The sequence below is a fragment of the Symsagittifera roscoffensis genome, chromosome 7 (assembly GCF_963678635.1).
Source record: "Symsagittifera roscoffensis chromosome 7, txSymRosc1.1, whole genome shotgun sequence".
NCBI lineage: Eukaryota > Metazoa > Xenacoelomorpha > Acoela > Convolutidae > Symsagittifera > Symsagittifera roscoffensis.
In genome coordinates, this window is record NC_087068.1 from 23,149,165 (window position 1) to 23,163,084 (window position 13,920).

A 13,920-nucleotide genomic window follows, 5' to 3' on the forward strand; every position below is an offset into this window, starting at 1 on the left:
TTAGAGTCGAACCCAACTAACCGCTCATATCACTCAAAAGGCAAAGATAGCCCATAAAGAAACACCATGTTTGATGGAGGAAAATATGATGTTGATTTGAATTACTCTGATCCTTCGAGAATTTCTCATCTGGTGTTCGCCAGAAAATGGTTTTCCTTGGAGAGTCCTATTAAATCTCAGATTTCATTGCAAACCGATTTAGTAGGCGACCATTATCCTGACTTGTCGGTGCTCCTGTCGGTGCTGCAATTGAATTGGAGAAACGAATCAAACACTAAGAGACACCGCAAAGTAAAAAATAAAACTTCAACTCAAGAGACAGTTTTGGAAAGTTTCCTCCAGAAGCCCATCACACTGGTAGTATTCAAGAGCTTTTGTTGAGAAGTTGGAAGAAAGCAAGGTAGGCAGCTGAAGGATTCCTCAAACCACTAGAGATAATACTATGTATTTTACAAGGAGTCATGTAGAGCGTAGAGCGTACTGGATCCATATCAGTAGGCAAGGATAGAGCACTAGATAGTGGGCAAGGATCCAAAGGTTCTGGAACATAATCCAAGACATTTTTCCCTCAGTCGATCAAAAACTTTTGTCCCATGTATTCCAATTACTGACCGATATTCCTATTTGAGTTTTAACTTTTTTGGCCTCAAAAGGAAAGCCTTTTTTAGTTTACTTTAACAATTCTTATAGATCCAGAGTGTGCTAGTTCACGCCACACTCATTATAAGGCGATACATATTTAATGTTTAGGTTTCAAGTCCTTTTTCTTGACTAAGATGAAGGGTGAAACATTAAAAGGTCGGATGTTTTTGCTTTCTTGTTTGCGGAAATTTTGCTTTTCTTACTCACTTAGGGATCTGGATTTTGAATCGGCAAATTAATTGAGTTTTCAGCAAATGACATTTCTTTTTCCTGAAGTTTCAATCGATATTAAGACAACTACTGGATACAGTCCTTTAGCTCCAATTTTGAAAATTGGTTGCCAAAACCGGCCTAATGCGTCCGGCCTAATTGAGTTGAGTTAGCAGCCAAAAGCGCTTCGATTTGACCTTGTCAGAAATATTTTCCCCTCCCAAAGCGTAAAAATTTCCCGATTTGAAATCTTTAGCCCCTCATCACAAGGTGCAAGTGTGGTTGAAATCATAAAAAAATCTAAACTGTTTTCAGGTTTACGGGACATTGATGGTTGTTTCAAAACTAGTTATAACATGGAAGATTCATTTTTAGACTTTGTATTTTGGTCCATTTTAAGATTTCTCTGAGAAAAAAAAATATTTTTTTTTTCAAAAAATGATCAACAATTATCATCAGATTTAGCAAAAATTGAAAAAAAACTAGAAAGAATTTTGTAATGAAAAATCAATTCAAAGAAATTATAAAGAAGTCAAAATTCACATATTGCGGTATATAATTTTTCATAGAAAATCATGATTTAAAAGAAGTTAATGATTAGTTGTTGATATGCAAAAAAGTTCAATTAGAGGGAAAATAGTTACACCTAGAACAAAAGGCTGATTTAAGTTACTTTTTGAGACAATTAGCAGAACTGTTTATTTTTTGCAATTCAATTTTAAGTTAACGCGTGAAAAAGCTCTGATTTCTGTGAAATTTACTTTTTCGAATGCGGGAAAAACATTGAGAACTGAGTCTTAAAAAGGAGCCATTGCGTTGATGATCGTTTCAGTTCTAAAACGTCGCGACCTTGCTTCGTGAATTTGCTGTTCAAAAAAGTGAACTTTAAATGACTTTAGGCCAGGTTTTTCTTATCAAATTCATCGTAAATTGCAATCCATTTTGGACCTAGTTACATCTCCTTACAGCCTCCTCCCATCATGATTGGGGGAGGTGGAGAATGTTAGCTTGATTCGCGGTTTTTTCTACCCGAGTCGAGACTTTTTAGCTAATTTGAAGCAAGATTTGAGCGGTTTGAGCGGTTTTTTTAGACGATTACGTTCAAAATCTTGCTTCAAAATGAGCGGTTTGAGCGGTTTTTGAGCGGTTTATCTAATAAAAACCGCTCAAAAACCGCGCACGGTTTATCTAGAAATAGTGACCTTCAATGAGAAACAGTCGGTTCTAAACTGCTCTTTTTTTGCTTGCCACGAATTCAAAACATCGCACACTTATTCAATGGCGAATACCAATACCTTATTCGATCAAATAAAAGATACAGAAAATATTGATCATAAATTGAAAGACCTTTTACAAGGGCTAATTGAGAATGTAAATACTAAGGATGATATCCTTGTTGGATTGCAAAATTGGTATCATTTTCTAGAGAATAAACTTAATGAAATGGAAAGATATAGTTCAAAAGATTGTCTTATTTTGCAAAATTTACCTTTAAGTTCTGGAAATTTTACCCATGATGTCAGCGCCTTTTTTGACGACGTTATGGACGTGGAGGTAAACAGCTACGATCCTGTGAGTCAAAACCAAAAATGTGTGGTTATAGTGAGAAATGTCTTCTTTAATGTAAAAAACAGAATTTATGGCAGAAAAACGTTAATGAAAGATTTTTTGCACCCTGTAAATCAGCAACCAGTGTATATAACAGAGAGTCTTACTCAGCGCGATTCAGAGCTTCTTGATTAATCTCGGGGTTTGGGAATGTACACAGTTACAAATAATTGTCCTCCTAAAGTTTTCGTTTCGATAGCAAATGGTGAATTTCAAAGTCGCAAATTAGTTGATATGAAGGATGCAGATCAAATTTTCAAAAATAAGAATCCAACGATGGCAAAACAGGCAAAAAATGCGAGAAATCAAAATCCTCGAGTAGTACAAAATAATTAAAACAACTTTTCTCGCCTCCTATTGTTTCAGTGAGGAAACGTGATAGAGAATTAACCCCGAACAATGTGGAAAGAAATCAACTGATTGATGAATTTTACAGTAGGCTATCGGATCCCGTCAAATTGGTGCAATTTGTGGAATTACTTCAAAGGGATTCTCCGAGGCCCAAATTTGTCAACAATGGAAATAAAACTAATGAAAATAATTTTGATTAGTGGCAAATGCATTTCAACTCTATTTACAGTTTTTTGCCGAAATTCTCTTTTGTTTTATTTTAGAAAAAACTTTTTGCGAGATATGACTGACCTGACAACAACAAAAACTGAATTTTGTCCAAATGTTCAATCCATAAGAGCCTATCATGTCCAATTATTAGTCCTTGGTAGTATTGAATCCTTTAATAACAAGCCTGCATTAGTCGGGCTGACTGAAACATGGCTCTTGGACAATGATTCTATTGGCTTTTAGCTAACTTAGAAGGTTATGACAATATTGTTTGTGCAAACCGCGTAAACGCTAGAGATGGAAGCGTTGCATCTTACATTAAAACTGGCCTCAACTATAGTTATTTTAAATTACCAGTCAGTTTGGAGCACATCGTTATCAAATTGTGTTTTGTCGATCACTCTTCACTAAATGTTTGCATATTATATTGTCCACCCAATCTCAAACAAGACCTTTTTTTGAAATTATTTGAAGATTTATAGCTTGAAATGGAAGCATTAAACGGTGAAACTTTGCTAATTGGTGATTTAAAGGTCGATATTATGGGTATCCAGCGCAACTTTATTGACTATAAAAATCTACTGCATTGTTTTGATTTAGAAATTCAAAGTATCGAGCCAACTAGAGTAACTAATATATCAAGTGCACGCATTGACCATAGAACTGCGGCGGAGGCAACTCAGGTAACAACAATAAATTGTACTGTTAGTGACCATTAAGGACTTATGTGTGACCTAAAATTTATTTCAGAAAAGTAAAAAGTGGATTCTTATCAATCGGATTTCAACTATGATTTACTACTAAATGATGATTATAGTTTAAAAATTTTGTTTTCGCTAAAAAATTGATTGAACAAAAATGATAATGATGATCCTAACCTGTACATCAGTGAAATGACTCAAAATTTGATTGATGAATTTTCTAAGTATTGCCCAAAAAACTCGAAAAAGAATAAAAACAACCACCCATGGGTTAATCTGAAAATTAAGAGAATGATGAATAACCAAAATATTATATACAAAAAGTCGGTAAGACACCATCCATTGAAAACAGAAATAATTTCACCTCATGTAGAAACAATGTTATTAAGGCTATAAGGGAGAGTAAACGCTGGTACTATGATAACATGATAACGAGGAAGCAGAACTCGTCCGGAACTTTTGATGCTTTTAATCGTTTCTGTGGTAAAAAAAATGTGCATACTGCTTCGTTCTTTGTTAATATTTTCAATGAACACTCTGCTACTATTGGAGAAAATTTAACAGAAAACTTCAAACAAAACGTGTATAGATCAATTTTTCCAGTTAGTGAAAACACATTCGTTATATATGATACCAATCGATATGAGATACTAAAGGAAATTAAAATCTTGAACAATAAAAAGTCGACTGGTCAGGATGGGGTATGTAGTACAATGGTAAATTTTTCTGCTCCGGTGCTGGCTGACCAGTTTGCGAATTTTTTCAAAATCTGCTTCAAAAAAGAGTGTTTTCCTAAAATTCTCAAATTTGCAAAAATTTTACAATTGCTTAGAAATGGCGACAAAATTGAAACTGATAACTACCGTGCGATTGATCTGTTGTCTTGTATAAGTAAAATTTAAAAAAAAAAAACTAATTTCCAAGCGCATATCCAATTTTGCCGCTAAAAAAAGCTTGATTGATAAGCATCAAATTCGTTTTCGGAGTATTCATATGTCATTTTGTCCATTACTGACTTTTTTCGCGAATCAATTGATAAAAAAAACTTTGTCATCATCCTGCTTTTTTGATTTGAAAAAAGCATTTGATACAGTAGATCGGAAAACTTAGCGTGACAAACTTTATCAATATGGGTTCAGGGGGAAATTCACAAGTTAGTGACAAATTATCTTACAGGGAGAAATGTTTATTGGAATAAATCGGTCTCGAATATGCGAGAATGTACAAAAGGTGATCCTGAAGGTTCAGTTTTGGGGCCATTTCTGTTTCTTTAATACATAAATGATATGCCGTTGGCCAGCAACGTTAAATTAACATTATTTGCAGATGATACAACGGTAGTTGATGCTCAAAAATTTGCATCCAAAACAAAATTCCAGACAGAATTGAATACAATTTGTAATTGGTGCAACAAAAACAAACTGCTCATAAATCAAAAGAAGTGCAAATTAATGAAGTTTGGACGGGATAACTTAAAAGAAAAATTTTCTTTTGGGAATATTGTACTCGCCGAGGTTTCTGATTTTAGGTATTTAGGAATTCAATTGGACAACAGACTCAAATTTGAAAGTCAAATCAATAATGATTGTGGTATTTTAGCTAAATTTATTTGTTTACTATTCAAGGCTAGAAACTATTTCTCGAAAAATGTGCTGGTTAAATTTTATAACTTCTATGCAAAGCCAATCATTTCGTAGGGTTTAATTGCTTTGGTGCAACATCAAAAACCTATTTGAAAAAATTTTGTGATGCAAAAACTATTTGTTTCAAGAGAAAATGTAATCATGCCTCATATATCCTACATTCGTTTGAGATTGAAACCCTTTTTGACTTATATTTCAGACAAATATTCAAAGAAACTATTAATCAACTTCGTGGTAAAACTCCCCTTGAAACTTTTAATTTGGAATCTCTAAATAGTCGTGCGGTTACTCGGGCCTCTGTGTCAAAAACTTTACCAAGCATGAAAACTGGAACACAAATAATGCAGCATTCATAGAAAAATGTGTCTCTCAAATGTTATAGGTTTTTGAAATCAAACGAGCTGGTACCAGATAATCTAAACCAATTAACTAAGCATCAACTAAATGGGTATTTCAAAAATTTGTTTTCATTGTTTCTTAAAGATAAAGGAGATCTTATAGATTTTTTGTTTTGAATCATCAAGTCGGATATTATCTCGCAACTTCGGTCATAGCTTTTTTCAGGGTCATGCCTCGATAAGCTGCATAGCCTTTTGCATGATCCTTGGTGGGTTTGATTTGTACACGCGGTTTATTGTTTACCTGTCTGTATAATATTACTCTCCTAAATAAACAATCTATTGAGTTCAAATCTTGCGTTGTTTTTGAACTATAGGATACGCTTTCTGATTAATTTGAGTTCTAACTTCAATCACGGTTGAGTTTTATGAAAAAACACATTTCAGAAAAGGTGAACTGGTTCAATGAAGTGTAATTCAAGGAAGTCGTTTACATCACACTGAGCGGATTTCATTTGATGTCTAGCATCAAAAAATTACACTGATCATTTAAGGAGGTTTTTATGGAAAAATAGCGCCAATGATTGAACGTTAGTGTAACAAAGCTACATGATTGCTTCAGCTTGCATATTGTCAGTGATTTAATCGAAGTGCACTAAATCAAATTTTTGTGATTAAAGTTCAGCGAATCAAATGAATCTTAACAAAAAATGCAGGAACCGTAATTCAGAATGGTTGAAGTTCCGTTATTTTCCAAAATCAGAAAATCGTGGCTGATATATGCCACAAACTACTTCAGTTAAATCAGGTTTCAAATGATCATATAGCAAACAAGACTGCTCGTATCAGGGCGAAGCCCTGAATGTTCCGACGGCCTTTTAAGGTTTTTTGGAGCAGTAATAACATCCAAAAAAAATGTAATGAAATAAAATTAAAAATTTTTTTAACTAAAATTTGAAATTTTTTTATGAAATCATCCCCCCACACGCCATACAAAGTACAAAAAGATAGATTTCGCTCCTTGTAACAAATCAATTATGACAAATAAGCTTCTTTCAACCAATTTGGAACGATTTTAAGACGGATTAAATCTCCGCTTACGCGCTAATAGCGCGAAATATATCGCGCGTTAATTGTCCCAAATTGGTCAAAATGGCAATCTTTAAACCCCCATAACTTTACAAAAAATGATCACAGGTGAAATATCTTTTCAAATTTAAGCTCAGGACAACAATACCTTTTGAATGATATAAAAAAATTCCGTCAAAAATGGCTAGTTAAAAAGTCGAAATTTGTCTGAAGAAAAAAAAACCCACCCCGAGCACAAATATTCCGTTACTTTCGTATCGAAAGTCGGAACAATAATGTATATGTAGCCCATGTTTTCCTGATCAGTCAACACGGATCATTTTCATCTGACTAGATGATTTTAGTATCCATCCACTACCGTCTTGGTACGACATCTGCTTGCCGCCGTCTATTCTATCTGAAATAGTTCTGTTTCCGTTAAAATACATGTAACTACACCTGTAAAACCACCAGCCGCCTCCTCCATCACTAGCAGCACAGTTTCCGCTCCATTCATCTTGGTCTCTGTCATGAGTTGAGAACGCCCGTCCCCTGTTGTAGTCAAGGCCTCCACCATTATCAGTTGTGTTGCGCAAATTCTGACTCCTCGCCACCATTTTGCCAAATGTTATATTGTAGAAGGGGGCAGGATGAATGAAGAAGTCTAAACAAGGACAAAGTTAGCTGAGTTTACTGTTCTATTGCAGAAATAACAGAATAAATGTTCGGTTACATTAATCAAAACCCAAAGTTTTTATTAAAAGAAAAATTATTTCTAACGTTCGTTCTTTGCTGAATATAGCATGCTGAAACGTTCTAAAAAGCAACAACTTCCCGCTAATATTTTTTGGGACTCAAAACAACTCCAAAGACTACCAAAAGAGCTTAAATATAAAATATTGTTCGAAGCGTCCCAAACTTGAAAACTCTTTGGGGCCATGAAGTTTCTCGGACGAAGCTCTAATTTCCTTTTCATTACGTTTATGAAAGCAATGAGCGATAAATAATTGCGAACGAGGCTGCTCGTATATCAGGGCGAAGCCCTGAATATTCCGACTGCACTTTAAGGCCAATTAAAAGGCTTGTTTTTGGTTAAATAATTGACGGATTAATAAAAAGAAGAAAAAAGTTATTCTTCTTCATTTTATCGCCCAAGTACAAAGGGTATTAAAAAATTTGTATCTCGTTTTTAATTACTTTTCTCCTAATTTTTTTCTTAGTTCTGAAAAAATGAACTGGGGTTGAGGGTAAGGTTATTAAAACTCTGGGGTGCACGGGGATGACAATGAATGTGTTCGTTCGGGTTCTAAATATGCAGAACGCTGCAAAAAGGGTAAACAATTCACATCTACAAAAAATGATGTTCATGGATTTTTTAAAAAAAATAATGGACTATATTGAATACAAAACTGAACTTATAATCGATTAGACCGGATCACATTGGGAGATCTGGACTCCTCTTCAGAATTTGGTTCATCCTCGCAAAACTGTTTTTTTTTTTCAAAACAGCTCGTAAAAGAAACCCGTTTTTGTCTCGATAATCATCAATTGGATATATAAACACAACTTTCCACAATTTTGAAAAAGTGTTCTTAGAAATTTTAACTTGTTGTCAATGTAATGATCAGATACGATTTTTTAACTCTGCTAACATAAAAATTTTGTTCATGCTTGCAGCTGAATTTAATCAATCTCGCCGAAAAAAAAGCTTTTAAATAATCAAGAACGGAAAATTTTTAAATCATTTTTAGTTAAAAATAGCATGAAACGCCGCCAGTCAACTCAATATTTGGGATTATCAAGTCTAAAGTTTTTTCAAAAGTTTTTTCAAAACTTCGGATTTGAACTCGACCCTGAAATCGCCCCTGTCTTAAGCTGAATAAGCCTGACTAAGCCTGACGGAAAACTAAAATTTGGCCGTAGCAGTCTGGAATTACCAAAATCTAGCCGCGATAGTTCAAGCACACAACTAAAACCTCGACACGTGATGTAAGAATTTTGAAACCCCTGTCAAGCATTAAAGAAAACCTAGAGATAAAAGAGAAGATAACCATGTGTGTTAAGATGGTTATAAATTGTATTCTGTTGAAGCCTTGATCATTTTTTTTGGGTGGCACCCTTGTTCATCAGTTCAAACGTCAGCAATCTTCGACTGACTTCTTATCCCAATAACATTACTAGCGCCATGCTATTTTGGTTGGCTAAGTTTTAGGTTAAGTCATTAGCATCAACCCCTCTCGTGGATTTTGATAGCTCTGTAATCTGGAGATGAATGCTTTAAGGGTTTGTTGTAGAAACGACATAAAATGATGCAAAGTTTCAACTAAAAATCGTAAAGTGTGAAGATTGACAACAATTCATGTTAATTTAGCTAACGTCAAGAACATACCCTCCCACTCTCCCCACAGCAAAGCATTGTCGGAGAAATTTCTCATAGAAATTTGCAACGTCCACCGTCCATACTGGGTTAGCTTCTGCATTCTATCCAAGCCCAGCCACATATCTCCCTCTCCACAAAAGTCACCAAACCCTTTTTCATACTCTGAAAAGGTCCGATTGAATTCAATGTCATACCGCCCCCGTCTCTGAACAGTAACTCCTGCTGTTCTCTGAAATTAAATCTTAATTCAAAAATCGAATAGTCGACACAGTTTGACCTGAATTTGTTGTAATGACTTTCGTGAAAATTTGATGCTCGAAGTTATTTTTTTATTCAGACCAATTTCGGCGACAAGGAAATAGTTTGGATCGAAGTATAATCCTCCCTTAAAGCGTTTTAGGGGGGAGGGGGGAGATGTTAACTCGATCTTTTTTGACATATGCACTACTTTTTTTTTTTACTTTTTCAAGGTCAGATACCACCAAGGTAAAATATTACCTCATTGCAGGTATGATCGATACTTTTGAAGCGTCTGCATAAGTTTCCAGATGACGCACAAATGGATGAGTTTCCAGATGACGCAATTGGATATCTGGTTGAAGTCATACACTTTTTCCCAGAAAAACCTTCACGACATTGGCAGAAGGATTCAGTTTGATTTAAGAAAACACATGATCCGGAACCACATCCGGAAACCAAGCAACCCACATACTCTGCACAATCAGATCCTCGCCAGCCTTCATCGCATTTGCATTCTGTAGATACCTTACTGTAAGCAAAAGATCTGATTACATATACGCAGAAAATTCATAAAGTGGCACGTACAATATTTTAAAAAAGAATCATTTTCATGTTAATGTATGACAATAAGTTTTCTGATAGTTTCTTCCAAGGAGTTTTATTGTTCCGACTTTCGATACAAAAGTGACGGAATATTTGTGCTCGGGGTGGGTTTTTTTTTTCTTCAGACAAATTTCGACTTTTTAACTAGCCATTTTTGACGGAATTTTTTTATATCATTCAAAAGGTATTGTTGTCCTGAGCTTAAATTTGAAAAAATATTTCACCTGTGATCATTTTTCGTAAAGTTATGAGGGTTTAAAGATTGCCATTTTGGCCATTTTGACCAATTTGGGACAATTAACGCGCAATATAGTTCGCGCTATTAACGCGTAAGCGGAGATTTAATCCGTCTTATAAATCGTTCCAAATTGGTTGAACGAAGCTTATTTGCCATAATTGATTTGTTACAAAGAGCGAAATCTATCTTTTTGTACTTTATATGGCGTGTGTGGGGATGATTTTCATAAATATTTTCAAATTAAAAAAAAATTTCATTTTATTTTATTTCATTTAATTTTTTTATGTATTACTGCTGCTCAATAAACGTTAAAAGGCAGTCGGAACATTCAGGGCTTCGCCCTGATACGAGCAGTCTTGTTAATTAGTTTAAATTTGTTTCTTTACTTTGTAATCAAAAATAGTGTCAAGCATGAGCTTATTTTTCAAGAGTTAACGCATATCATTAGCAAAACTTTTGCCATCATACGGTATAATCGTACTCACTATAATCAATTGAAAAGGCAAACGTTTTTTAATAAAAACTCATCAACCTGCAGCAAGAATGGGAGACAGTCGAGGTCAACACAAACATCGTCTACAACCTGTATGTTTTTTTTCTGATGATAAGAACGACCGACAAGTAACGGCTCAGGTCAACTTGTTTAAAACGTTAGTCTCATGTTTCAACATTGATTATTGATTTGTTTGGCTTAGGCATTAAGAAGCAGATAAGTTTGTTCGACATGAAAGACATTTAAAAAGAACACCATAAAAAATTGCCTTTGTCATCATCGCTTATATTCTCTACACCATAGGTTAGTTTTAATCGTAATTACCTGAGGATAAAAATGCCTCCTGTGAATAGAAACTAATTGTTCCGACTTTCGATACGAAAGTAACGGAATATTTGAGCTCGGGGTGGGTTTTTTTTCTTCAGACAAATTTCGACTTTTTAACTAGCCATTTCTGACGGATTTTTTTTTAAATATCATTCGAAAGGTATTGTTGTCCTGAGCTCAAATTTGAAAAGATATTTCACCTGTGATCATTTTTCGTAAAGTTACGGGAGTTTAAAGATTGCTATTTTGGCCAATTTGGGACAATTAACGCGCGATATTTTTCGCGCTATTAACGCATAAGCAGAGATTTAATCCGTCTTAGAAATCGTTTCAAACTGGTTAAAAGAAGCTTATGAGCCATAATTGGTTTGCTACAAGGAGCGAAATCTATCCTTTTGTACTTTGTATGGCGTGTGGGGGGATGATTTTCATAAAAAGTTTCAAATTTTAGAACAAATTTTTTTTTATTTTTGTTTTGTTACATTGAATTTTTAAATGTTATTACTGCTCCATAAACATTAAAAGGCAGTTGGAACATTCAGGGCTTCGCCCTGATACGAGCAGTCTTGTTGTCTTTGTCATTATCGCATTCCTCTCTACGCCATAAGTAAATTTTAATATCATCAACAAAACAAACTCTATAATGTCAGACAATACAAATTAAGGAAGAGTTTGACCAAAAATAACAAATACAAATAATCAAGTGTATAAGCGTATACTAAATTTGGTGTTGTATCGACTAGCAGAACTTCTTTAAAACTGAAATTTGATCGCCTAGCATAAAAATTGAAACACAAAGTTGAACAAGTCTGCTCGCATCAGGGCGAAGCCCTGAATGTTCCGACTGCCTTTTTAGGTTTATGGAGCAGTAATAACATTAAAAGATTGAATAATAGAAAAAAAAATGAAATTTTTTTTCTAAAATTTGAAATTTTTTATGAAAATCATCCCCCCATACCACACGCCATACAAAGTACAAAAGGATAGATTTTGCTTCTTGTAACAAACCAATTGTTGCGAATAAGTTTGTTTTAACCAATTTGGAACGATTTCTAAGACGGATTAACGCTCCGCTTACACGTTAATAGCGCGAATTATATCGCGCGTTAATTGTCCCAAATCGGCCAAAATGACAATCTTTAAACCCCCATAACTTTACGAAAAATGCTCACAGGTGAAATATCTTTTCAAATTTGAGCTCAGGACAACAATACCTTTCGAATGATATTTAAAAAATCCGTCAGAAATGGCTAGTTAAAAAGTCGAAATTTGTCTGAAGAAAAAAAAACCCACCCCGAGCACAAATATTCCGTTACTTTCGTATCGACTAACAATTATTGAATAAAAATAAAATCATTAGAATCTTGTTAACAATCACCCCACCCTATTGGACTATGTTAACTATCCCTTTATGCATGTATTTTAATTTGACAACTCATTTCTGTGTAAAATATGCTTTACAATTTTTGATATGATCAGCAAAAAGTGGAGGTCGCAAAGTAGTACCAAAGAAGGGACCCCCCAATGGGTCCCTTCTTTGGTACTTTTTTGCGACCTCCACTTTTTGTTGATCAAATCAAAAATTGTAAAGCATATTTTACACAGAAATGCGTTGTCAAATAAAAATACATGCATAAAGGGGTAGTTGTAAATGATACGTGTAAATTCATATGGGGAGACAGACTTATCGCAAATTATGCGATGCAAAATTTGGATCAAATTAACATGGTATACACCCCCTCCCTCACCCCCCCCCCCCCCCCCCTCCCTTCCAAGAGACCAAGTCAAAATCCTCCGGATCTCTTTTAACTATCCCCCTTTTGCAAAAGAGAGGAGATCCATAGATAGATAAAAAAAAATTTCCTATTCTTAACCGTTGATGATTTCATTGTAGGTGGAGAGAGGTTTACTACTAGATATCATAGGGGAGGGAAAAAGTCAAAGAAATCAATTTAATTTAAGTTTGCTGAGCGCTGCTTGTAAAATGAGCTATTCTGATTCGCTGAAAATTTGAACTCAGAGCCAAAGTTAAGCAAGTTGACCTCCTCACCCTAAACAGGCTTTTTTTGGTGAGGGCGGATGTTAACTTGCTTTCAAAGTTTCATTCGATAGTTGTTTGCCTTAATTCACATTTATATTTCTGAGAAATGCAAGGTTCAAATTGATTATTTTTGTTGTTTTGTTTTTTGAAAAATTAGGTTATCAAAATCAAGTTAGTCGATACATTTTCAAGTTTTTGAAATTTTGTGCGAGTCGAGCTTTATGCTAGTCGAGCGGTCACTTTAAATTTTGGCGAAGAAGGTTTGTTTGTCTATGAAATTCAATTCTTTGCAATCATTAGGTTTTCTGCCTTCTCAATTCTATGCTAAAAGGCCTTCTTTTATGTCAAAAAAACAACAGTTATCGAGAAAGCAGACAATGTAATTTGACCTTAATGAGTCAAACTGCATATGACGAGGTAAAATGCAAACAAAGCTTCATTATGATGTTTATGGCCAAAAAACAATAGTTATTAACATGGCAAAAGACTTAAGATGACCGTAAGGTCTCATACTAATTGTGATGACATAAAATTCCGAAAACGATTGTTTTTTGAAAATAGTTTTTGATGCTAAGCAACTTTTGTTTTGATGTCCATATTAAAAAAAACAATAGTTGATGAGATACCAGATAATTTAACGTGTTTTTGATGAGTCAAAAAACAAATAAGAGTCAAACAAGACCCATGTATGTTTTCAAATACAGAATTTTCGATGCTGAGCAATTTCTTGTTCTCGTTTTTAGTCGGAAAGTTAATAATTAAAGAGGTTTTTTCTTCTGCTTCTTTTCCCGTACCCTGCTGTCCCTTCCTCCCAGCTTTTCTGGTTT

General features: G+C 34.5%; 2 protein-coding genes across 2 annotated transcripts in view; one reads left to right on the plus strand and one right to left on the minus strand.

Moving 5' to 3' along the window:
• LOC134852188 (ena/VASP-like protein) overlaps window positions 1-13,920 on the plus strand; it is a 375,505-nt gene that overhangs the window by 149,520 nt on the left and 212,065 nt on the right. The window lies entirely within an intron of this gene.
• On the minus strand, window positions 7,095-9,894 carry LOC134851958 (microfibril-associated glycoprotein 4-like). Its single transcript, XM_063868233.1, has 3 exons — window positions 9,650-9,894; window positions 9,161-9,380; window positions 7,095-7,435 (listed from the first exon to the last, which is right to left on the minus strand). Exons 1-3 carry the CDS (start codon window positions 9,755-9,757, stop codon window positions 7,095-7,097), a joined length of 669 nt encoding a protein of 222 aa, XP_063724303.1. The 5' UTR covers window positions 9,758-9,894.